Here is a 24,685-nt window from a genome sequence, read left to right on the forward strand (position 1 = left end):
ATAATTCTAAATTTGTATGTTTTTTTGCAACAATTGGCAGCAATTTATAAAACATAAATAATGTAGAAAATATGTAATACATCAAGATTCATATCGATCAATGAAGATACAAGTAATTGTTTTTACCCATGTTTTTAACGACAAAATTATAATTTCATAACAATAAAAAAATAAAAATATCATTACATATTATTTTTGATAGGTTATTGTGTGACACTTGTGGACTTTTCGTTATTCTTATTAAGGAAAACATAGCTATGGCCACCTTTGTCTTTGTTGCAACTTCATCATGAAAACCTTGAAACATTGTTTGTTGTTTATTTTGTACCAAAACTCACAGGAAGAAAAGGATCAAACCCACCCCATTTCATTACAACATTGGTCCATAATCTGAAATGGGTCGTCATCAAAATGACTCAGATTTCAAAAGTTATGCACTTTTCATCCTCTTCTTCATTGCTGCAATCTCATGTATCTTTTTCCTCACCACTACACCTGTGTCCCTTTCTTCTTATTCAAGGCAAGATTTTGAATATGAAAATGGTGTTGTTAGTGTTGAGGAAGAAGAAGGAGAACAATGTTGTAGAGGGGTTCAACATTTGGAGCTTTGGGGTGATGCTGTGAAATGGGGTGCTGAGTTTAAGGTTAATTCTTCTGAGGATTGTTGTATGGCTTGTAAGAGAATGTGTAGGGGTGATGGTGAACCTTGTTTGTGTAATTCTTGGGTGTTTTGTGGAGATAGAGATGCATGTGGTTCTAGATTTGGTGAGGTATTGTTATTTTTATTGCTCTTATATGCATTAATCACTTTTTTGGTTTTTTTATCATTATTTGGAATTTGATTTGGGATTCTGGGTTTTGAGTTACTTTTTGAGTCTTGTAATTACAATGTTGAACTTTTTCTTGGAGATCATCAATTGGGATGAAAAATGAGTTGTCTTGTCCTAGAAGGCAAGTGTTTTTGGATAAGGAACTAATCACTTTCGGGGTTTGTGGTTGTCGCTCCCAGGAATCGAATCTTTGACCTTTTAGTCATCCTGTGAATCTTGCGCGGCCTTACACCACTAGACCAACACCTTGTTGGTATCCTAGAAGGCAAGTGTACAATTGCATAAGGCTATAACAAGAATATTCTTGTGTTTTTTGGTAGCATTTGGTGCACATTACATGGTTCAGGTTCACCGTATCGTTACACCACTGCGCCGAACCTGGTTCCATGCGTTTGGTCATTTTTTATGTTATTATTACAAGACTTCTTTTATAAGGAATGTGTTAGTATGCTATGTAGGCTAAATGAGGGAACCGTATAATTACGGTTTGGTAGGCGGATAAAAGAAATATTGCAGTAGATCCTCTCAATTGCTTTTTATTGTGTAGTCTAGTGGAGGAATGAGATTAACATAAAGACTACAAAGAAATTTCAATATTCTTGACTAAACTCACTAAAAATGTCTTTGGATCGATCTTACTCCACTTGATCTCTTAGCATGAAAAAATATACAATTCAGAGGATCCTTCCTATACAATTTGAAATGCATTTCATCATCATGTTACATTATTAATATTACAAACTCTTGTTTCAGTGTTGGTTAAAAAGACAGAAGGATGCTTTAAATCCTGATCGACAAGACTCGGGAGATCATGTAATGTGGACTTCTGGATTTGTCTTTGATAAGGGAGAGGTAGGAATAATATATTAACGTTTTTGGTTTTCTCATTGATCATACAATGCACATACTAATTTGAGAGATGTATCTATATCTCTATATCAGACATTAGCATATCAGCTTCGATTTAGTTTTTGTTTCCCCGAAGAGCTAAAGTGATTTTTCATTGTTGATGTGCTTGATTTGGGGTACTACATTTGTTTATGATTCTAACTGTGTCTGCACTCATGATGTTTTATGCAAGCTGCAACACCAATCCTTAACACAACCTTCAAATCCTTAACTCATAGTGATGTGTCTGAATATGTATTTATTTTGTGTTCTTATGATCTTTATGTTCATTAAGATTTATGTCATATGCGTCCAACAATGTATTTAATGTGTAAACTATGTTCATGATAATGTGTTCAAGATATATTTTTAATATTTTGTTTTTTTGCCTCAACTTTAAGCTTTGTGATTGTTGTATATGTATTTTTTTATTTCAACTATATATATTTATGGTTTTCCTAAATATTTATAATTTTAGGGAATTGTTGGTATGGAAACTGACTACGGAATTCTTCGTATAAAAGTAAGTATTTCTCTTCGTGTAAACTATATTATATGTTTCGAAATTCACTCCTCTCTAGCACCTGTGATGAAATAAATCCGATGTGTTTGCAAAACTTGTTTAAAAAGCATACAATTATTAGTGTATTGCTTATTTTCCTCTCAATATATGTGTGCATATATGTTCAAAGGAAAAGGATAACTCCCAACATGCCTTGATAATGAGGAACTTCGATGCGGTTTGTTGAATACTTACGTTTGGTTGATAAGCTTTCTACTTTTGATGTGCTAGCATTAAGTCATTCTAGAAATGACCATAGAATTTTCATTCACAGTCCCTAGTAGGAATTTGTTGATACGATTGTCTGTGTGCAGCTGTGTCGAAGGGGGCGTTAGGATTTGAAATCCGCTTCTAGTTTTGCCCTTGTGAGATCTAGACTCCGTCTTCTCTAAGCTTTAATCATACTCAAGGCGATTTGCAATATTATGTTTTGAAGAGACAACGCTTTGGAGGTCAATACTTTGTTAATGAACATGATTTATGACAGAGTATTACGATGTCATTTGATCCATGTATCTGACCCCACCTAGTGAGATTAAGGTTTGTTTGCTATTGTTGTTGATGATGTTGTGAATGATCACAAGTTGTCTGTGATCAATATTTGGATATAATGTCTCGGATTCTTACTGATATATGATTTTGGATAGTCTAATGTTTTTCTAGCTTTCGATCTAGTTTTGCTCGAGTCAAACATGGATATTTACAAACCCTTTAATGAACCTCCAATTCTACAGCTTTTGCCAGGTTGTGCTCCACAATCTGTTTCATACATTCTTGAGCTACTGGCATTGCCTCATTGTATTGGTTGCCAGATTTATCGTGCTGAAAGCCGAGGAAGCTTTTGGAATTCTGAAGGAAACCACCTGAAAAAGGTAAGGTCTATTATGTCAATAATTTACAAACTTGGGCATGTATGTTGCAAATTTTAATTTTCTGTAATCATATTCTTTCAATTTCTTTGTGAGTGGATTAGTTTTGAATAATAGCTGATAGGAACTTCTGTGTCTGAAACACACTGAGTCACTAGCACAATGAGACACCGGGAGGGGACAGGGTGAGCCTTGAAACATGTACACATGCCGGGGTAAGGTCAATTAGGCCAACATTTAATGATATCCTGTGCATAGCACAAGATTGCCCCCACCGAGCCTTCCCGGCTTGGTACTACTAGTTTCATCCTCTACCAGCATTTGCTTCACCTCCATCCTGGCTTTCTTGTTGCGAAACTATCGCCTCTATGTTCACGGAGGAAACATATCCGGTGGTAGCTAAAACAGTTCGCAAATTGTGTAAATGCCATTTGTCAATGATATCAGTAATTACAGCTGTATATATACATACATACATCAATAATCATGAAGCAACTAGCTAGCTCGACTTCGTGCCAAAAATGACTAACTACCTAACTTTCAATGCTGACTTAACATCGAGAATTTCTCTAAAATACGATACAGCTGAGTAACTCTAATCCAATACCCTTCATTAGTAGCTTCCTTATTCTTATATTTAGCTTTTGTATAACTTACAACCAAAAGTATTGTAGGCTCCATTTGGTCCTCCTTTTGCACTAATTCAAGGAACATTGGCTTACCATGGGTCTACACTCACCGACATTCCGAAAGAACACTGTCCTACTATAAGAAGAGGATCTGTTGCATGGGTTGGTTCTGGTCCAGAATTCTTCATCAGCCTGGCTAATCACAAAGAATGGAGAAATGCATACACTGTTTTTGGCTATGTCATATCTGAAGATATGAAGATTTTAGAGAAAATTGCTCAGCTTCCGACAAAATCGGATATTTGGAATAACATTCATGTCTCTCTCTTGGAGAACCCGATTTTGTTACGATTCCGGAGAATGAACACAAAACTATAAACACTTGATTCTAACTCTCACTTTCTCTCTTTTTTGTATATTAAATGAAAATGGTTGATCTCTCTCAAGGTACTTTCCTACTCTACATGGTTGAAGAGATTCAAGTGAAGTAAATATTGATGCACCAAATTTATAGGTCATTCCGAATCAAATAGAAATGGAGTTGAGTATACTTCAACTAGTACTTACTCTTTCATTGATGTTAAATGTACAACTATATTCTACAACTTACCATCTCGAGAGAAAGAATAAAGTCTCGTCTCTTTTCTTTCTCATCTCTTTCACTCATTACCCGATATGGAAGTTGTCAAATAACCTAGTAAGTTTGAGTTTACTTGTAATAACTCTTCAATGTGAATATATTTTCTATCCCATAAAATATGTCATTATATGTGTCACTTGATATGTCTGGTTAATAAAACATTTAATTATTAAACTTTTAACTTAAATATTATTAGTTCATTCAGTCACATCAAATGATACATATAGTAATATACTTTATGTAACAGAATAATATTTACTATATAAAAAAAGAATGTTATTATTTTAATTAATCATTTCCAAATGGAGAAGGGGTTGTTAATTGAGTAAATTATAGGACAATATGGAGGGAAGGTTAATGTAATGTTTGGAAAAGTATAAGTAACGAGTGCATTCTTATAGTTAATCATTTTGTTTAAGGAGGATTAAACATCAATCAATATTTTTGTTTATATTTCTAAAATATGATATATCATGAAGTGACACATTTTGTTTTAGAAAATGGTAAATAAAATTAGTTACTGTGTAAGGTCTCACTGAACCCCAGGTCAATGATTCGATTCCTAGGAGCGGCACTTATTGGAAGAATCAATCACGAATCAGAAATGAATTAGTTCCTTACCAAAAAAGAGGAGGGAATATCATTAGTAGTACCAGAAAAAAAAATCTTTGTCAAGTTTTGACTATTAATGTTAATACAATGTATTATATATAACTTTACTGATTTGTGGTTTAATTAGTGAACGATTAGTTAAATCATTTTAATACCATATCATATATTGATCACAATCACTCTATTAATTTTTTTGGTTTCTCACACGTATCCTTGTATCGGAAGTAGACAATTTTTTCCAAATCGGGAACATTCACAAGTACCTGGGGCTAACTCTTCTAGCGGATATTTTTTCCATCCACAAGACCTGAATCCGAGACTTTACTTAAGGAAATGTACGATTTGAACCAACGCTAGTTGGTGATGGCTCTATTAATTAATAACACTAAAAAATACATAGAAACGTTTTAAATAAAAGCAAATACAGAATATAAACCCTTAATAAATTGAAATAGAAAATGGAAGTGAAGCCATAAAAGTGTGGAATAATTGAAAAAAGGGAAAAATCCAGCACCGTCTCCGCTCACAACATTTTCAACATGAGTGGTGGCCGATTCCGTGAACTCATCAAAAAATACGGCAAAGTTGCAATCGGTGTCCACGTCACCATCTCCGCCGCTTCCATCTCCGGCCTCTACGTCGCAATTCGCAACAACGTCGACGTTGAAGCTATCCTTCAGAAATTCCATATGGCCGCCGCCTCGGAAAAAGACACCGCCGCCGCTGATCCCGCCGCCGCGCCTGAGCCGGCTCCAAAGAACAGGACGGCTCAGCTCGCGGCTACTGCTGGCGGTGCTTTTACTCTCGCTTTGCTTTGCAACAAGGCATTGATTCCGGTTAGGGTTCCGATTACACTTGCGTTGACGCCACCGATCGCGAGGTTTTTGGCGAGGAGGAAGATTATCAAGAGTGGTGTATGAGTTAAATTTTTTTTGTACTGTATATTTGTGCTCCTTAGTTTTCCTTTGTTGATTTTGTGAAAAGTGAAAACATGGATATTGATTTCGTCATGCTATTTATATATTGGAAATTTAATAAGGAGAGAACTATGGATACTGAATTTTGATTTAATAGGAAAAAATAGATAATCCATCATAGTTTAAGGTAGGTGTATACCAGCGCAACGGAAATGTTATTTGTCGTGACCTAGAGTTCATGAATTTAAATCCTTAAAACAGTCTTTTCACTTGTGAGAGTAAGATTGCGTACACCTACTTTCTCGGGATCCTGCTAGGTGGCAGCATTGTGCACTCGGCCACCGCCCTTTTAGTTTTAAGGAAAATGTATCTTTATTTTTTATTTATGTGATAGTGGTTAGGATACCTGGTATAAGGAAGCATGAACACTTCATAATAGTCACTGTTTGTATTGTGTTGTTGGCTGACATGTATTTGTATTAGACACTTTTGTTGTATCTCCGCGTATCCGTGTCTTGTGCCTCGTATAGAAGCCTTATTTACAAGTGTGGGTGGGTATGGAGGAATCTCAAATTTCAAAGTAAAAGTGATAAATTGTATGCAAATATGAGAGAGGGTGTTATCTGGGTGTTGATGGTAGGTGTTTATATAACGGAAATGATATTATAAACTTTGTTGTACAAGAAGTTTTCCACTTAACAATGCCGTATATTAGCTTCTATATTTGCTTGTAAAAAGGGGTGGTGTTTCTTTGATTAACATAGAGAACTATTATCTGCACCATTCAGAATATGCCATCTTTTTTTAGTTGATAGTATCTTGACTTACATGGTTTAACCATGTGAGGAGAAGAATATTAGAACCCCCAATGAAATAATAGATTAGATGGGATAGCCCAATAATTAGAGATAGATGGTGGTGATAAAGAAAAACTATAAGTCGAAACATTACGAAGGACTTAGATGCAAATGGTCTTTCTTAAGATATGGTTGTTTATAGAACATAATAGTATTGTTTGATCCATGTAGTTTACCTCACGTAGTGAGAGAAGGTTTTTCTTGACGCTGTTGATCGGAAACATGGGGAGAGGATAGATAATTTGTTTCCTAGTCTGTCAACCTCGAAGTAATGTAGCAATTTTATTTTGAGTTTTATTTGTTGCAGTATAAGCTGATTCTTTCTCTCAAGCTATTAGGTTATCTCATCTAATGCTTTGGTTTGAACAGAGCTGGTTCAGATTCTTATATTAGATGATACAATAGGATTATAAATGCTGGAATCTTGCACTCTAAATATAAATGAGTTTGTGAGATGGATGAATAAGGGTAGGTTGACTAAAGTACCTGCCCCTAAACTTCCTTAGCACCTTTTGGATTTTTAGCAAGAGGCCCTTTGTCATAGGAGGAATCACTGAGACAGGGTATTCACCCTTGAATGCAACTATTTTGATTCTCATTTTGGAATCTGAAGGTGAGAGGAAAACTTGGTAGAGTAATTGACTGTGGAGAACCCTATGTTCCAATAGTAAGGGTATATGAGAGTTCTGTTTATTGATCCAACAAGTTCTGGAATTGGTTGTTGTTATCTCCTAACTCTTGTTTTAGTTGGTTCAAGAATGTGAAGTGATGCAAAATGAGAATGAAATGGTTAGGGAAACAATATTCTTGGGAACAATGTTGGCAGCAATGGGATTGCATTTGTTTTGTCAGCTTGGATAAATAATCATCTTGGGGAAATATTCATATTCAATCATCATTGACTCTTATATATAAACAAATGATAAATGATATATTGATTGTGTATAAATTTTCATACCGACAATACATAAATATTACTAATTAAAGACTCAGTAATAACTAAGTTTCTACATATTACCTTGTATACTGGCCCAAAAGTCAAACAATTGTCCTTTTTCTCTATGATCAAAAGTCAAACAATTGTCCTTTTTATTTATTTACAAACCACATCCCAGCTAGGCTGAAAAGAAAGGATTATTATTTTTAATTTTAAGTAAGGATGGTTAAATCATTTTCTTCAAGCCAATCACACTAATGAAGTTTTATTCTCTCAAGAATCGAATATTCGACTTTTAGTCTATCTGAGAATCTAGTGAAGTCTTACACTATTGGGCTAACACTTTATTGATTCTTCATTTAAATTTTAAAAAATAACATACTAAAATGATAACCTAAAATTAAGTTGGGAATATTAGATATCTAAAATCGTGCTATTATCATTATGAGTTGGGATGGAATAAAGTAAATATTTTATCACTCTTAATCATATATTTTTATCATTAATATGTTTCAATGAGCTGAGATTTAGGCATTGGTTTGAATAATTATTTTTTTTGTTTTTTAAAATAATTTCAAATGACAATTGGAATGCTCTATTTTTTTTCGTAATTAGTAAGAAAATTCGTGATTTAAGATAAATAACTCCTATTCATATATAGGGACCCAAAAATAATTATAAAAAATATAAAAATGAAAAAGATGAAATAAGAAAAATTGAAGAGTATGATGTGAACGTTTTATCATCTTCCACGTATATAGCATCCTTCACCCATTTTCAGTTAATTGAAGAGAAAAAAGCGAAGCACGGAACCCTAAAAATTTCTTCCATCTTCTGATTCTTCTATTGGGTGGGTTACCTTCTTTGATTCCCTTCCTTTTCTACAAATAAAGTTTCCATTTTTATCCTTTCCAGAATATTTCTACCATTAATGGTTTCCCTTTATAACCTTTTTGTATTTTAATGAAAAATGGTGTTTTTTTCTCGTTTTGATATGGTTTATAGCTACCCAATCTAATTTATTTGGTGAGGTTTAGATGGTTTAGTTTTGTAGCTTTGATATTGCGGATTTCGGAACGGGAAAAAATGAATGACATGTAAGAGTTTTTTACATTGTCATTGAACTTTTTTTTATATTTTGTTTTTTAAGAAAGAAAAGATTTGGTGGAAAATGGAATTGATATTTCCTTGAAGCATGTTTGAATGGTTATTTAGGTATTTGATAAGATATCAAATGATTTTTCCTATATTTTGCTTTCTCTGTTTTGTTCTCTCTTTTGTGTATGTGAAAATTCAGCTAGTTAGCTATTAATTTCTGATTCCAATATGGGTTTTGAAGAAGATTAAGAAATGAGGTGAAGAACATTTCTGGTTTTGGAGTTGTTTTATATTTACTTAGTGGTACTTTTGATTTTGCTTAATTTAGTAGTAATAGGCAGAGGGTGAGCCTCACAGGTTCAAATCCATGAAAACCTTGTTTGCTTGTAGGAGTAAGGCTATGTTATTTAAAATTAATAGGTACAAATTATTGCATAGCATGTTACATTTCAGAATTTAAAGGGAAATAGTGAAAGAATTCGATTAGATGGGAAAGGAAGGGAGATATGTTGTTTAGGGAGTGGCTAATAGAGGTTGCATTGACAGTGATTCAAATTGCGGACCACATCACGTGATACGGCTGCAATATTGCAGTTGTGGTGACGGCCGCAACTGTGTCACACCGCAATTGTGATGTGACACCGAATCACAATGATTCATTCACATTGCCAATGTAACCGCATCTGACCACATTTGGGCCATGTCAGGTTGCAACACAACCGCATCGATTTCAAATATATATTTTTAATCACAAAATAATTCACACCGCAATCTGCATCGCAACAAACGCAATGACTGCAACGGCAGTAACTGCAACTGCAATTTAAAACACTGAGAGGTTGTTTGAAATTGACTGTTGTTTTAGCAAAATTTCATATTTGCCTTTCTCACTTTTTTTGTTATAGTACTTCTAAACATACTATAAAAACTTTCCAAATTATAGTTATTTTGAAGTTAGTGCTCAAATAATTTATAGTCTTGTTAGACTTATATGTAGAGTGGAGATTTTCCTACCATATCATTTGATTTTATGAGGTGAGCATCAGCGTAACGATAAGGTTGGTTTCCTTGTCACCTGAAGGTAATGGGTTGAAATCTTGGAAATGGCATATCTGCTTGTGGAGGTAAGGCTGCATACATCTCCGTGATCTGCATGCATATTGAACCTGCACTGTCTTTTATTCAGAAATGTTGTACCTTATCTTACTCTCTAATCTTATTTGTTACAGTGAAACATTTAAATGAGTCGTCCACAGGATCCACCTCGATCATTCTTCCCTTTTGGAAGAAATCCATTCTGGATGAGATCACCCAAAGGAACTAACTTGTCCCCACAACTTCTGGCAATATTACATGTATTTGAAGCAACTTTGGAAGAGAGGTTGAGAAAGCTTATGCCGAAAAGCAAGGATGAAATCCTCTGCCTGTCTTGGATGACTTTGGCTATGCAGTCACTATGTGAGACTCATCATGACATCAAAAACCTCATAGCAAATCTCGAGCTGCCTGTTGGTGATTGGGATGAGAAATGGATAGATCTGTACTTGGACATTAGTGTGAAGCTTCTAGATATATGCATTGCATTTAGCTCTGAGCTATCGCGGCTGAACCAGGGCAATCTTTTACTTCAGTGTGCTTTGCACAGTTTAAACTCTGCCTCTCCGAAGCAGTTTGTTCGGGCCTCTTCTTCTCTTGATGGTTGGAGGCAGCATATTGGTTCCAAGAATCCTAGGATTGATAAATGTGGCGCCATTTTAGATGATCTCGTCGAGTCACTTGATCTTCCAAAGGTTAAAAAGTCAGCCAAAGGGAAGGTTTTGATGCAGGCTATGTATGGAGTGAAACTGGTGACTGTTTTTGTGTGCAATGTGTTCGCCGTGGCCTTTTCTTGCTCTGCAAAGTTGTCGGATTTGGATGTGGCTGACATGTATTCTTGGACTCCAGCTTTTAAACGTTTGCAGAATGTTGTAAATGAGGAAACTAGAGTTAGAATTTCGAGTGGGCGATTTCCTATACTTAAGGAGTTGGAAGCAGTTGATTCCTCTGTAAAGGAATTATATCCAACTGTAAAGGGTGTCGTAGATACCTTTGCAGTAGAATCTCTTACGAAAACCGTTGAGGAATTAGCTAGAGCTAACGAGAACCTTTCGCAAGGACTAGATCTTCTTGCAAAGGGAGTCGATGACTTTTTCCAAGTGGTCTTGACTGGTCGTGACGCCTTGCTATATAATCTGAGATCAGATGGAACTGTCAATGATTTCAGCATGGGCGGTAATATAGTTGCACAAGTAGTCGATTGAATATGTTGCAGCTTAACTTTGGTATATAATGATGAATCGAGGTATGGGGTTTTCTGTTTTATGATTTATGAAGCTATTCAATTTTGTTTCATTTATTGTATTCAAGTTAACATGAGTAACAAGTCTTGTGATTGTACTATTGTGCTGAAATGTATATGTGTGATGTTCTATGTAATTTCATTCGATAAAATATATAAAAGTTGTATTGTACTCTCAGAAGTTCGTTAACTTGTGATCTAGTAACTTATTGTATATTTAGTCGATCAATGAGAGTATAAGAATGCGGGAGTACATACTACATATGAAGAAATGTTTTAAAAACTGAACCGAACAGGTATCGGCTATGTCTGAAGTTCATACATTTTCCTGTATAAACACAAACTTAGCCGTTTGAACCAATCGAACCATGACATTTTTAAAACATCAATACGGAGAAGTATCATATGATGCTATTACATGTTACTTAGAATCTTGCATAATTTGTTTATCATCTGGTGCTATGAAACTCATTGAGCAGTTGCAACACATCTGTTTCCGAGTATCACGCCTCATCTCGCGAGATGCTCACAAAGTCACTCAATGAAGTGGTTTGATTATTGGAAACTAGAATAACCTCTTGTGCATAATAATTAGGGAGTTTGCATTTTGCACTTGTGCACTTCATGCTGTTGAGATCTGACAACTGTGAAGTGTTTTCTTGAAACATGTTTTCTGCAATCTTTATAATGTGGTTTGTGTTATTCAAAATTCATCTTTGAAAATTCTGATCTTGGACTATAAGTGGTAAACCTATTATAAAAAAAAAGACGACTCAGTTCACGAGACTCCCACTTAGTAGGTTAGATATAGTGTATGCAGTCTTACCCTGCAAACAGTTCTCTCTCTCTCAACCGCATACGATGTTATTATGAAGGGAGATATGATACTGAATCATAAGCATTTCCTATATATGCTGCATTAATGGAGAAAAAGTACTGCACAAAAGACACCAAAATGTGTATGTACATGTTCTGGTTGCTGCTGAAGTTTTTCTTAGACTTCTGCTTTAAATGACAAAATTTTGTTATATAAAAATTTGACCAATTTATACAAAATGTTTTCTTATGTGCATAAATTTGGAAGGACATATGGAGGATTAGGTGTTAAAGATTTATTTGTTTTCAATTCTTATATGGTTAACAAGGAAGAATCACTATGGTCCAAAGGTGTTGATATCTAAATATGTGAAATTTGAACCATGTGTGGTGTGGAGGGCTGGAGCCGAGTCGAGTCGAACCAAAGTTCAGCTCGATAAGAATTGGTTTGGCTCCAAACTCGAGTTCGATACGAATTATTTTTTTAGCTCGAGTTCGGCTCGGTTAAAGTTCGCGAACTGTTCGGTTCAATTCGAATTGGTTCATTTGGACAACTTAAATAGTTAATTAATTTAAAAAATACTCCAAAAAAATTTTATATATAAATATAACATTGTTTATATATATATATATATATATATCGAGTCAGCTCATGAATAAAACGAACTTATTTTCTAATTCAAGTTCTGCTCATTTGGTTCATGAGCCAAGTTTATAGAGTTAAATAACAAATCGAGTTTTAAACGAATATTGAGTTGATTCGGTTGTGTGAGAAATTTAGTGATGCTGATTTATTCAAAAGAAAAAGGGTGAATATGGTGGAATGATGTTGGATAATTATATACAAGGAATGATCTTGAAAATGATTGGTTGTTGGAAAATATTAAGAAGGAAGTCGGTAGTGAAATCATAACTAGCTTCTGGCATGATTTATGGATTTTAGATCAAACTCTTAAGTATCAGTTTCCAAGATTGTATTTGGTGATAGAAAATAAAGTGATTGTTTCCAAATTGGGTTTACAGTGAAATCAAGTATATACTTAACATAGAAAATTCAACCAATGGTAGCTTTCAGTAGTGTTTTGGTTTGTAATTGTAAGAGAAACTTTGAAATAAACAAGAAAAAAGTACTCAAGGTTTATGAAATGATATATATATATATATATTAAGCAGCAAACTCGATCTTAGGTGTATCATAAAGTGATATGTCATAAAATTAAAATGTTATTGAAGATTTTAAATATGGGTCTGTGACTAATATGTTAAGGTTTTGAGAGTTGTGGAAACTATATTACAACTACAATTGTGACTGATTGACATAGATGCTCGTAATTATCCAAAACATCAAAGTTTTAGTAGTTTCTAAAATTGTTATTTAAAAACCTTAATATTATACTTAAATGTCGATAATTAGTATAACTATAAATTAGAGCAATAGTGATCTATAAAGACTTGATCAATTTGGATACACTAATGAGTGTATCTTAGAGATCACTCACCAAGGTTTTGCAACGTACTCATTATAGTGTATTGGATCTATGCACCATGCAAACATGCTAATAAAACAATGGTAATAGTGCATATGATTCTCACATAAAACAATGATTCTCACATAAATGATTCTCACTTTATGTTGTGTGTATAGTCGCATGCATTAGTTGACGAGGAATGAAGTTACTTTCAAGAAGAAGAATATTTGTCATCTTAAGGTGATATATTTAATCTAAGTTCAAATTTAATTGGCTTCGGTACTCCTCTATTCGAGGATGTAATTTTTTTCGTTTTAACCACACAAAAAAAGAAATATTAAAGAGAAGCCATTATAGAGAAGCATACCACAACATAATGGAAGAAAGATAAAGAAAACATGAACATGAAAGGATATGTAAAGTGAAAAAGATGGTAATATATAATAGTAAAAGCAAGTTGATTTTCAAGTTTGAAAAGCATTGGTAAAATGACCAAGGAACTGAAGATGAGCATGTACATAGCAAAGGTTGAAAAACAACTAAACCAAGATTGTCATTGGAGTGAAGATGTAACACCGTTACCTCAGGAATAAATAGTCATTATATCACTGAATCGTTACCATTAAGTCACTGTATTCATGGGTCTGAGAGATCGCATGTCATAACTGAAGATCTAACAACTTTGGCCATATTTAAGGAGCTTAAAGAATAAAGATAAGCCTGCCGAGTAGCTCCAAAATGAAGATATGAAAAAATGGCTATAGGTATTCTAAATTGAGTAAGAATCATCACTAGTATAAGAGGAAAACGGTGTGAAAAATCAAAGAAAAAACAAAATATAATTACATTTGTATACTTTTTAGTTACACTTATATGAGAATTTCTATCTTAAAAAGTTTTGATGGTTTAGCTTTGTTCTAAATAGAGGTTCTCTATCTTAAAAAGATACTGTCTCTGTCCCTAACCAATAAAATTTTAGTGAATAATATAAAAATAATAATTTTTTATAACTTTTAAGTGATATTTTTTATTGGATAGAAATACAAATGAAGACATAAAAGGAATAGTGTGAGCTTCAAATTCTTAATGAAGGTGTTTATCCTTTACTTATTCAATGATTGAATACAAAAGATTTTCGGCCTATTACCCTTTTCAATGTTATTATGAAAATCCAAATTCCCTAACATGTTTCTTTTTACTTATAATTGAATCAAATATCATTTTATTTTTAATAAAAAACTATGTTTTTGAAATGACCTATTGTGTGACTATAAAAGAGCTTATTAAATAGGATATTGAAAAATGTTGCATCATAAAGTGAACAAATATGGTTAGTTATATGTTGATTCAAGTAATATATGTTTAATTTTTTTTAAGCAAAATCCTGGGTTCGAGTCTTGTGGATGAATATTTGTTTAGAGAATTGGCATCACATTCCTATAAATGTTCTCGTTTTGGACACAATTACTTCTAGTGCGAGAATATATGTGGATACCAAAAAAATACTTTTACCTCATGTTTAGTTTAGTTTCAATTGAATTGTTGCAATTTTGCTTTCATCTATCTAACAAGAAAAAAAGGATTCATAATTTTTTTATCTATAGGTCTATCTAATTTGAAATAGATCCATGGAATTAATTTTTTGTAAGCAAGTTTCCCCCTTCTTATTCAATGTCAAAACATGTGTTACTTTATTTAGATATTGGTTTAGTGGTGTAAATTTTGTTCCATCGAGATGATCAAATTATCAAAAGTTAAATTCATATAAGCAACTCTTGTTGGAAGAGACAATCGTACATCTCGAAATGACTTAGTTTCTTAAAAATTAACTCTTGTCTTGTTTTATTTTTCATTTTCTGAACCAATCATGTTGAGTCAAAGAAAGAAACTTGTACCTCTTTTTCTCCGAAGTCTAAGTCTTCATCTCTTTTAGCTGATTGTTTTGTTCCTTATTGTCTTCTCTCTCTTCCTTGTTAACACTAATTCATAATCATGTACACTCTCTCTTTTCTATTTTCTTACTTTTTTGCTTTGATTATTATTTATTCAACCTTAACTCTACTATGTTTTCCTTGTTCTTTCTCTCTCTTTTTAGTATAGTGATGTTTTCATGTTATATCCTTGATTGTTTTTTGCAATAGCCCTTTTGGGTATTTGAGTATTTGTGTGCATAATTCATGTGATTCTGAATCTGGGTTCCTTCAGTTTATGCTTTTTTTCTGTTTATTGATATCAAAGTCACCTTTAATGTGTTTCTTAGTGTTTTCACCTTCTCCATATCTTCAAACTAGTTGTTGAATTGTTGGCTTAGACTGTGAATTTTGGTAGAAAATGAAAATAATTATAAATCATCCTAATAAAGAAAGTATTGTAGTGCTTCTTTGTATTTCAAAGATATTAGAAGGGAAAAAAGGTGAATTTTTTGGGGTTTTGATTGGTATAATTATGAGACTAACCCTCGAATCGGAGTAGACATTAGGTAAATCTCTCTCCAAAGTAGAAACCCCGTGATTCGAGTATCCGAACTCATGGCTAAAGTTAAGCCAGGGGAATAACTGCAATCCACTTTCACTATGACCAACCAAAAGGGTAGATATTGGATGTAATTACATTTTGTGTGTAGTGTTAAGAGTATCGGTAAAGAGGGTCTTGTAGTTGTAGGAGAATATAGCTAAGCTTAGAAAATGATTGTTGTCCATTTCTATTCTGAGGTGTTAACAATTTTGGGATGTGATGTGTTTAGCTTCTCCGTAAAAGTTTACACTTTTGGGTTCCTTAAACACATGCTTTTTATTGCTTTCATTTATCGGTTGATTGTTTTGGATGGTGTGAAGTGCTGAAACTTTTAGTTAATGCTCCTCAATTTGTGGTATATGTTTCAGGTTTTGTTCTTAGGAGGATTGTAGTGCTATGGAACCTGTATTTTGTGCCGTGGCTCGCATTTTACACCAATCTTAGTGAGGTATCTGGGTTGCTTCTTCTTGGCTTTTGTTTGGTAACATGGTGAAGATGGTTCGAAGTAGCCGAATTTTCAGTGATTGTGTTATTGTTAGTTTCTTGATGCTGATTAGTTTTGGCATGACTTATGCGACTGAAAGTGATATCTTCTGCTTGAGAAATGTAAAAGATTCACTTAAGGACCCGTACAATTATCTGTGGTCCTGGGATTTCACCAACAAAACCGAAGGGTTTATCTGCAAATTTAATGGGGTTGAATGCTGGCATCCTGATGAGAATAGAGTCTTAAATCTTAAATTGTCGAACATGGGACTGAAGGGCCAGTTTCCTCGTGCCATTCAAAATTGCTCAAGCTTAACAGGATTGGATCTTTCAATTAACAAACTCTCTCTAACCATTCCGGGAGATATATCAACCCTTCTCGCTTTTGTGACATCTCTTGATCTATCTTCCAATGATTTTTCCGGGGAGATCCCTGTGTCCCTTGCAAACTGTACCTATCTCAATCATCTTACACTTGACAAAAACCAACTCACGGGTCAAATTCCTGCAGAATTTAGTCTGCTCCCACGGCTTAAATCCTTTAGTGTCGCTAATAATTTTTTGACAGGGCCAGTTCCAATCTTTAGACAAAACATAGTTACAGAAGAAAGTTATGCAAATAATTCAGGCCTCTGTGGACCTCCCTTGGATCCTTGTCAAGCCGAGTCTTCGAAGAGTAACACCGCAGTTATAGCTGGAGCAGCTGTTGGTGGTGTGACTGTTGCAATATTAGGAATTGGTATTGGATTGTTCTTCTATGTACGCCGATTTCCTTTCAAGAAAAAGGAAGAGGACCCTGAAGAAAACAAATGGGCAAGAAGTCTAAAGGGAACTAAAGCAGTAAAGGCAAGCTATATTGATGCATGGCTTATTACATATGTCATTATACATTGAGCATTTGTTCATTTTTCTTCTTATACCGATTTATGTTTTAGAAAATTATGTAATGTAGTTCTGAATTCTGATAAATTAATAAATTAATTGTCTATATGCAAGATATAATACAAATGATACCAATTCTACAGCAGACAGTAGTTCTGAATTCTGATAATGTAATTTCTCTAAATTTTACAACATTAGTTCCTCGATTTAAATTCATATGTATTGTGCCTAACTATGCTGAATTGGATGTCAGGTTTCTATGTTTGAGAATTCAGTTTCAAAAATGAAATTGAGTGACCTGATGAAGGCTACTAGTAACTTCAGTAAAAGCAATATTATTGGATCCGGGAGAACAGGAACTGTTTACAAAGCTGTCCTTGATGACGGCACAACACTCATGATTAAGAGATTGCAGCAATCTCAACACTCGGACAAAGAATTTATGTCAGAGATGGCTACACTCGGGACTGTCAAACATCGTAACTTGGTTCCTCTTTTAGGTTTTTGCCAGACCAAAAAGGAGAGGCTTTTGGTCTATAAAAATATGCCGATTGGCATCCTCCATGATCTACTACATCCTGCTGAAGGTGGAAGCACCATCGAATGGTCGTTTAGGCTCAAAATAGCTATTGGAGCAGCCAAAGGATTGGCATGGCTTCATCATAGTTGCAATCCCCGTATTATCCACCGAAACATAAGCTCTAAGTGCATTTTGTTGGACGAAGATTTCGAGCCCAAAATTTCTGATTTTGGCCTTGCTAGACTTATGAACCCAATTGATACACATTTAAGTACTTTTGTTAATGGGGAGTTTGGGGATATCGGTTACGTTGCTCCCGAGTATGCAAGAACTTTGGTGGCTACACCAAAAGGGGATGTTTATAGCTTTGGCACTGTGCTTCTTGAGTTGGTGACAGGTGAAAGGCCTAACCATGTGGCTAAAGCTCCAGAAACCTTTAAAGGAAATCTGGTAGAATGGGTTACAGAACTCTCAAGCAACGCAAAACTCCAAGACGCCATTGATGAATCACTAGTCGGGAAGGGTGTTGATGCCGAGATTTTCCAATGCTTAAAGGTTGCATGCAACTGTGTTAGAGCAACTCCAAAGGAGAGACCCAGCATGTTTGAAGTGTACCAGCTTCTAAGAGCCATCGGTAGTAAATATAATTTCACAATTGAGGATGAAATAATGGTACCTATAGATACTGGTGATGCTGGTAACTTAGAGGAACTTATCGTAGCACGAGAGGAAAAATGATCGAAAAGGTAAGTGCAATAGAGTTGGGTATGTGATCACTTTCGATATGTAAGTATACCTTACTTTGTTGTCCTAAAATAAATGTTAGTATTATATATAGGTTTTATTCTCTAGACCCAGTTATGTGCTACAAATATTGAAACATCAATATAAAGATAACACACTGTTATAATTCTTATATTGGTTTCTCCCCTACCCTATGTGTTCTGAATATTGCTGATATATATGGTGGATGTTTATTATCACCTTATGAACTTTTTTCCCTTAAGTAGTTTATGGATTCAATGATTTTGAGTTGCAAGTTAATTTCATTATTAACTATACCCTTCTGTGGTTTAGAAAGTGCAAACATGCTCGCATAGAGGGGCAAATTACGAAAGAAAATCATAAGAGGGTAACCATGCTAAATTTTATTTCCGTTTTATGCTATATTATATTTCCGCCATGATAGACAAAGTATCCCTTGAGTCTCTTATATTGCTTCTACAATCAATATTCATGTGTGGATGTTCATGTAGAGCGTGTACGAATATGCATTCGTGGCGACAGTTTTTGCAATTGAAGCATGGGTACATTTTTTGTGCAGAGAAGCATAGATACATAAATACGGCAATGCTTCGAAATGAAAACCTTAACGTTAACTGAGGCTCACCCTCTAAATTGTAGCTCATTGGCTTAAATGTCAAGATTTCTATTGATCTCACCTTGCTTCATTTCACTTTCTAAGTTTTGATACTTGAGCATTCAATGCATTCATTTATATATAGGCTTTCATGTTTTTTCTTATCCATGTATGCAGAAAACATGTTTTTGTAGTTAACAGTTACTTAAATGGCATTATGTTAATATCCAATTGCAAGTTATGGTTTTGAGTCCCATATCAGAACTATGGACCACAATGGCTAGTTTTTGTGGTGCAGTTCTCCCAAGGTTTGCATCAAAGCTTTCCACCATGTCTCTCAGCAATGCAAGTGGTGATGTCGGCGTTGTAATCTTTGCTCGGGACTAGTCAAAGGGTTAATTTAAAGGCGACCCGCCTGAGCACTGAGGCTGCGTAGCATGGTGGAATGTTACGATCCAATTGTGAGGTATGAAATTTAAGTTCCACACCAGAAGTATGAGATTCTGGTATGGGGTTTATATCGCCTTGAGCTCTCCAACCACAATGCCTAGCTTTTACGATGTAGTTCTCCCGATTTCTATATCGCACTCGTACGGTTGTTTACCACACCGGAATTGTGCCACAAACAAATATATGGTAGATATGTATCTTAGATCAGGTTTAGAATATAGAGTTCGGTTCACATGAGACCCTCTTTAGAAATTCATATTGACATTAATATAAATGGTAAATAATGGCACACTACTATGTATTTTTGGGAGCATTTTCAGATAATACAAATTAATTTTCCTTTGAAATTCTGATCGCATCATATTTTTGGTACATATGCTAGAAGGATATAACAAAGATTTAGCACATTCACTTCCACATAAGGACTTATATACATTCTTTTTAGTGCAAAAAATGGACAACACTGTTTTCTTTTCAGCTCCAGCAATCCAAGTTGAAGTTCAGAAAATTAGTAATTATGTTAAGAAATTCTAAAATGGGATTCCATATAACAAAATATTGATAAGAATGTTTCAACCAGTGTTATTAATACCGTACCGATCATCAAACCGATTAAGATATTGGTATAATAGTATAGTGGTTCAACCGGTGGTTCACTAATTAAACCACATACAAGTGAAATTATATATATATATATATATTAATATTAATGTTGAAACATCAATAAAAAACAAATAATTTTTTATTTTCAATAAAAATTAATTTAAATAAAAACTAGTCGGTATAACCTGTACGGTTCAATTGGAAACCGACCAGTATGACCGATTTTGACTAGTATGATTATATGATTGGTATAATTATTGTACTATACTAATATTGGGACCGGTTCATCGGCCGGCACGAACCAGTTTTTACAACACTGGTTTCAACTGTGAGAAAGCTAATTTGATTGAGCATCATTCCAGCCAAAATATATGACAATCTCTTGAGAAGCAATACAAAATTTACAAAGTAGTATTGCAGACAATTGAAGTCTACTTTATTTGCCAAGTTATAGATAGTACTTGCTACACCACAGAATTAAATGTCTGAAAATTAAATCTCCATAACTTCAAAAGCACACAGTAAAACTTAACATATGAAAATTTAATCACTTTGAAGTGGATTCTTTCAAATATGCAATAAGATCAGCACGATCCTGTGGTTTCTTAAGACCAGGAAACACCATCTTAGTCCCTGGAATGTACTGCACAATAGGATAAAACAAAACACATCAGTGACATGTTGAGGTGCAAATAGATTTTCAATTTCACAGTTACAATATCTAAAATATATCTCGGAATATCTTAAGTGTATCTTAAAAAAATTAGATTTTATGAGATCTTTCTCAAATCATTATGCTTGCTAGTTAAATTTATTATTTAATTAGAGTTATTAGTTTTATTAAATTATTGGACTTGGACCAGTCTAATACTGTAAGGTCCCGCTAGATCTTCAGTATAACCAAAAGGTCAAGGGTTAAATTCCTGAGAGTGATACTTGTTGAGAAGAGAAGTCACACACCATGAAAAAGATTAGTTCTTTACCCATAAAGTGAGGGGATACTCTTAGTAATACCAAAAAATTAGTAGACTTGGCTTGTACTAGTAGAACTACACTGTACTTGACCTAATTATATGTATAAAGTGTTTCCATCTCAAAATCATTTTTGATAATGAGAGGAGTAGTCTAACAGATATTTAAACCAAGCTAGAGAATGAGGTTGACATTGTGAGATTTACTTCCTAACATGCCCCCTCTACAGAAGTCTGTCAAACCAGGCGAAGGGTTACCTTTGATGCATGACTAAATGACATCTTTTGACCCGTGACTAAATGATATCCTTTGACCCATGACAACTGGAGAGAAGTTAGGCTCTGACTCTAATATCATGTTAAAGTTTCATCTCAAAATCAATTGACAATGAAAAAGTAGCCAACAGGACCATGACTAGGAGAATGGGACAGGTGATGTGAGACTTACTTTCCAATATAAATCAGGTTTCAAATTGCAGTTGCAATAAATGCAATTTACAACATTAGTATAAAGAAGTAAATAAATATGACTTGACCATAGTGTTTTGCAACAATTGAGGCACACCATATCAGTCTAATAACTATATATAGAGTCTCTATTCTTTCTTTTCCTCCCTTTAAATATAACAGCACCGATTAAACATAGAATAATATAGTGTTGTGCGAATGATTATTACTTTACACAGGTTTTTGAAATAAAATTAATAGTTGGAATTTTGGCCCCTATTTATAATTTTTTTTTTTTGTATAACCAAGGTATCCATCCCTTTACCTTATAGATAAAGAATTAATTCATTTTAGGATACGTGACTACTCTCTCAACAAATGTAGCTTCCAGGAATTAAACCATTGGCCTTTTGGTCTAACTGGAGATACAATGAAGTTTTACACTACTAGATTAACAAGACTTTCGGTCTAACTGGAGGGACAAAGATCTGCTATTCCAAAACATGTCCAAAAGTCTGTCCCAAACCAATTATATTAAACCATTCAGTTAAAAAAAATTAAATATTCATGACTTTATCAATTTTTGTTTCACTGTGATTGGTTAGGGACAGGTTTCGGGACAGCAGATCCTCATCCCTAACTGGAGATCCAATAACGCCTTACACCACTAGACCAACACATTCTTGGTAGCTGCTATTAATAATTGATTTAACACATATAAGTACTTTTTCTTTGCAATGAATGAATACAAAAATAGTAGTAATTTATATGGTACCTTTTTGGGGTTAAGCAAGTAATCATATAAAGTCTTTTCTTCCCAATTCACAGCCATATTCTTGTTAGCAGCAGAATAGGAATATCCAGGAGTAGTTCCAGACTGCCTTCCAAACAAACCATTCAGATTGGGTCCTGAGATTGTCCACAATTAAGAAGCTATAAATTAGATCAATACAACAAAGAATATATAATTTTTTCCTAATCATTTTGTCTCTCTCCTATGAATTGGACTAATCTTCATTTAATCTAATTTCGACTCCTTGCAAGCTAAGGCCGTGATTCTATCATCTTTCTTTTAGATAACTATTTAGTTCTCTGATGCATTCATTTCTAATTTTATCGTGTTCGGTCGACGAATACAAATACAAAAATGTCCATGGTTGTTGTATATGAGAAAAAGAGAAAGTAAAAAGATTTTAAAATTAAGAAGTGACGAACCTTGTTTATGGCCAGCACCTTTATCAACGGTGTGACACTGAGCGCACTTAATTCTGAAGATTTTCTCGCCATTTTTGGAATCTCCAGGAGGTGCTTCATTGAAAGACGCCATTAGATCTCAAATGAATTCAAATGAAATGAAACTTCCACACACATGAAATGTGCTTTCTACAAACTACTAATAATAAAATATTTGCCAAAAGCCAATTCTTTTTTTCGGTTTCTCACTCATATCCTCGAACTGGAGACAATCTTATTCGAACCGGTAACAACTACAAATATGTGAAGCTAACTCTTCTAACAGTATTTTTTTCATCCACAGGACTGAAAACCACTTGCTGAAAGGAATCAAACATCACTTGAACCAACACTTGTTGCTAAGTTAACTCTTTCTTTGATAAAAGGGAAAATTATTATTTTATTTCAGGCTTGATTCATACCGGTAATTTCAAGTATTAATTAAGAACTGTGATTTGATATTTTATATGTTTATTAATAACAAAATTATGTATATAAATTTGTTGCTATTAAAGAAATTTAATAGATTATTCGATGAATTAGTAATATTTATTAAATGCTATTATATTTATGAGTGAATTGGAAACTTCTTATCAAAACTACATTAAAAAAATCATTCTCTTACATCATCTAAAAAAATTATATGAATAAGGAGTTAGTCTAATTGTGTCAAAATTTATTAAATCCTAAGAATGACTAAAAATGTAAAGGTTTATTTGTTAGGAGCAATAGTTATTAGAAAAGAAGAGACAATTATACATTTCGAAAGAGATTAGTTTTCTCCAAAAAATTAGGAGATATCATTGATAATATAAAAGAAATTTAAAAAATATTAGTAGGTTTATGAAAGAAAGATAAAAGGAGAAGAGATATAATATAAAGAAATACGAGAAAACCTTGTATAAAGACGTATGTAACACGTTATATTTAGATATAAGTACATTTTATAGTTTTTGGTGCTATTATTTAAGATTAAATTTAATTAGAATTAAAATATTAAAACATTGTCAATATCTTATTGATTGTTTCTATATAGTTTCATCTTCATACAAGTCTTTCTCGATAAATAGATATGAAAAAAGGTATAAGGGATTATATAAGAGGGAAAAAAGTAGAAATATAAAGGTTTAGATTAAAAAATCATATTATATGTAGTCAATGTAAAAACATAACATACAATGTTATACGTTAGTAATATTGTAATAATAACAATCATATTTGATTAAGCATAATAAATCCTTTGAGTGTTAATACGTAATGTTAAACTATAATGTATATATAAATAATTAAAGAGTTTCTATATGTGCATCAATTATGTAATTTTTTTTATACTATTGATACATAATTTAACATTTATATGGAATATATTTATTTAAGAGTTCATAATCATTAATATAGATGATGTACTTGAAATGTAAAAAAAACTTCTCTAGCAAAATAGTAAATATTACATTTTAAACATGGTAAGTTTATTTAAATGATTACGTCATAATTATATATTTCACATATATAAAAATAATTGTAAGTAATCTAATAATTTGAATATTCAATTTTAAAAAATAAAATTGGATAATTATCTCATTCCAATAATTGAACTGCAAATTATAATATCTAACACAACTTATTATATTTGATATTTATAGTATGTATATTACACATTATAAACAATAGCAAAGTAGCTTGACAAATACAAAAGTGCATGTCCACATGATAGTGTACATAAAGTAAAACTAAGTTTTGTGATTTTACAATCGAAC

General features: G+C 33.4%; 6 protein-coding genes across 12 annotated transcripts in view; 4 read left to right on the forward strand and 2 right to left on the reverse strand.

Annotated features, from left to right (window-relative positions):
- LOC109359986 lies at positions 235 to 4,338 on the forward strand. The gene is made up of 5 exons (XM_019604704.1): positions 235 to 770; positions 1,584 to 1,682; positions 2,197 to 2,241; positions 3,015 to 3,152; positions 3,824 to 4,338. Exons 1-5 carry the CDS (start codon positions 396 to 398, stop codon positions 4,154 to 4,156), a joined length of 990 nt encoding a protein of 329 aa, XP_019460249.1. The 5' UTR covers positions 235 to 395; the 3' UTR covers positions 4,157 to 4,338.
- Positions 1,537 to 18,778, forward strand: LOC109359982 (probably inactive leucine-rich repeat receptor-like protein kinase At5g48380). Of its 3 annotated transcripts, none has more exons than XM_019604698.1 (3): positions 1,537 to 1,549; positions 16,345 to 17,308; positions 17,598 to 18,778. In XM_019604698.1, exons 2-3 carry the CDS (start codon positions 16,463 to 16,465, stop codon positions 18,600 to 18,602), a joined length of 1,851 nt encoding a protein of 616 aa, XP_019460243.1. In that variant the 5' UTR covers positions 1,537 to 1,549; positions 16,345 to 16,462; the 3' UTR covers positions 18,603 to 18,778. The 3 variants fall into 3 exon arrangements, with proteins under 3 accessions (XP_019460243.1, XP_019460242.1, XP_019460241.1); XM_019604697.1 differs by lacking the exon at positions 1,537 to 1,549 and adding an exon at positions 15,378 to 15,456; XM_019604696.1 differs by lacking the exon at positions 1,537 to 1,549 and having other exon boundaries at positions 15,494 to 17,308.
- Positions 5,505 to 6,101, forward strand: LOC109359990 (uncharacterized protein C106.07c-like). The gene has a single exon (XM_019604712.1). The coding sequence runs from the start codon at positions 5,570 to 5,572 to the stop codon at positions 5,948 to 5,950; it is 381 nt and encodes a 126-aa protein (XP_019460257.1). The 5' UTR covers positions 5,505 to 5,569; the 3' UTR covers positions 5,951 to 6,101.
- LOC109359984 (protein BPS1, chloroplastic-like) lies at positions 8,499 to 11,393 on the forward strand. 4 transcript variants are annotated; one of them, XM_019604702.1, is made up of 3 exons: positions 8,521 to 8,591; positions 9,921 to 9,963; positions 10,069 to 11,352. In XM_019604702.1, exon 3 carries the CDS (start codon positions 10,081 to 10,083, stop codon positions 11,137 to 11,139), a length of 1,059 nt encoding a protein of 352 aa, XP_019460247.1. In that variant the 5' UTR covers positions 8,521 to 8,591; positions 9,921 to 9,963; positions 10,069 to 10,080; the 3' UTR covers positions 11,140 to 11,352. The 4 variants fall into 4 exon arrangements, with proteins under 4 accessions (XP_019460245.1, XP_019460247.1, XP_019460248.1 ...); XM_019604701.1 differs by lacking the exon at positions 8,521 to 8,591 and adding an exon at positions 8,972 to 9,372 and having other exon boundaries at positions 9,678 to 9,963; positions 10,069 to 11,393; XM_019604700.1 differs by lacking the exon at positions 9,921 to 9,963 and having other exon boundaries at positions 8,499 to 8,591.
- LOC109359979 (subtilisin-like protease Glyma18g48580) overlaps positions 12,593 to 24,685 on the reverse strand; it is a 29,063-nt gene continuing 16,970 nt past the window's right edge. Inside the window, exon 12 of one of the 2 annotated variants that reach the window (XM_019604687.1) lies at positions 12,593 to 12,616. The gene's annotated coding sequence lies outside the window, so the exon portion shown is untranslated. The remainder of the gene's footprint in view (positions 12,617 to 24,685) is intronic. The other variant, XM_019604690.1, reaches the window with a different exon arrangement.
- Positions 20,607 to 23,082, reverse strand: LOC109359991 (cytochrome c-like). The gene is made up of 3 exons (XM_019604713.1): positions 22,911 to 23,082; positions 22,471 to 22,604; positions 20,607 to 20,920 (listed from the first exon to the last, which is right to left on the reverse strand). The coding sequence occupies exons 1-3, from the start codon at positions 23,020 to 23,022 to the stop codon at positions 20,825 to 20,827; spliced, it is 342 nt and encodes a 113-aa protein (XP_019460258.1). The 5' UTR covers positions 23,023 to 23,082; the 3' UTR covers positions 20,607 to 20,824.

This window comes from Lupinus angustifolius, chromosome LG11, assembly GCF_001865875.1.
Source record: "Lupinus angustifolius cultivar Tanjil chromosome LG11, LupAngTanjil_v1.0, whole genome shotgun sequence".
Taxonomy (NCBI): Eukaryota; Viridiplantae; Streptophyta; class Magnoliopsida; order Fabales; family Fabaceae; genus Lupinus; species Lupinus angustifolius.

Excerpts from the sequence above, each read along its gene's own strand:
- LOC109359986 (XM_019604704.1), top strand. The coding sequence starts at position 396 with ATGGGTCGTCATCAAAATGACTCAGATTTCAAAAGTTATGCACTTTTC. Across the intron at positions 771-1,583 it reads GTGGTTCTAGATTTGGTGAG|TGTTGGTTAAAAAGACAGAA; the intron begins GTATTGTTATTT and ends CTCTTGTTTCAG. Across the intron at positions 2,242-3,014 it reads ACGGAATTCTTCGTATAAAA|CTTTTGCCAGGTTGTGCTCC; the intron begins GTAAGTATTTCT and ends CCAATTCTACAG.
- LOC109359990 (XM_019604712.1), top strand. The coding sequence starts at position 5,570 with ATGAGTGGTGGCCGATTCCGTGAACTCATCAAAAAATACGGCAAAGTT.
- LOC109359984 (XM_019604700.1), top strand. The coding sequence starts at position 10,081 with ATGAGTCGTCCACAGGATCCACCTCGATCATTCTTCCCTTTTGGAAGA.
- LOC109359982 (XM_019604698.1), top strand. The coding sequence starts at position 16,463 with ATGGTGAAGATGGTTCGAAGTAGCCGAATTTTCAGTGATTGTGTTATT. Across the intron at positions 17,309-17,597 it reads AGGGAACTAAAGCAGTAAAG|GTTTCTATGTTTGAGAATTC; the intron begins GCAAGCTATATT and ends ATTGGATGTCAG.
- LOC109359991 (XM_019604713.1), bottom strand. The coding sequence starts at position 23,022 with ATGGCGTCTTTCAATGAAGCACCTCCTGGAGATTCCAAAAATGGCGAG. Across the intron at positions 22,605-22,910 it reads AGGTGCTGGCCATAAACAAG|GACCCAATCTGAATGGTTTG; the intron begins GTTCGTCACTTC and ends GGACAATCTCAG. Across the intron at positions 20,921-22,470 it reads ACTTGCTTAACCCCAAAAAG|TACATTCCAGGGACTAAGAT; the intron begins GTACCATATAAA and ends CCTATTGTGCAG.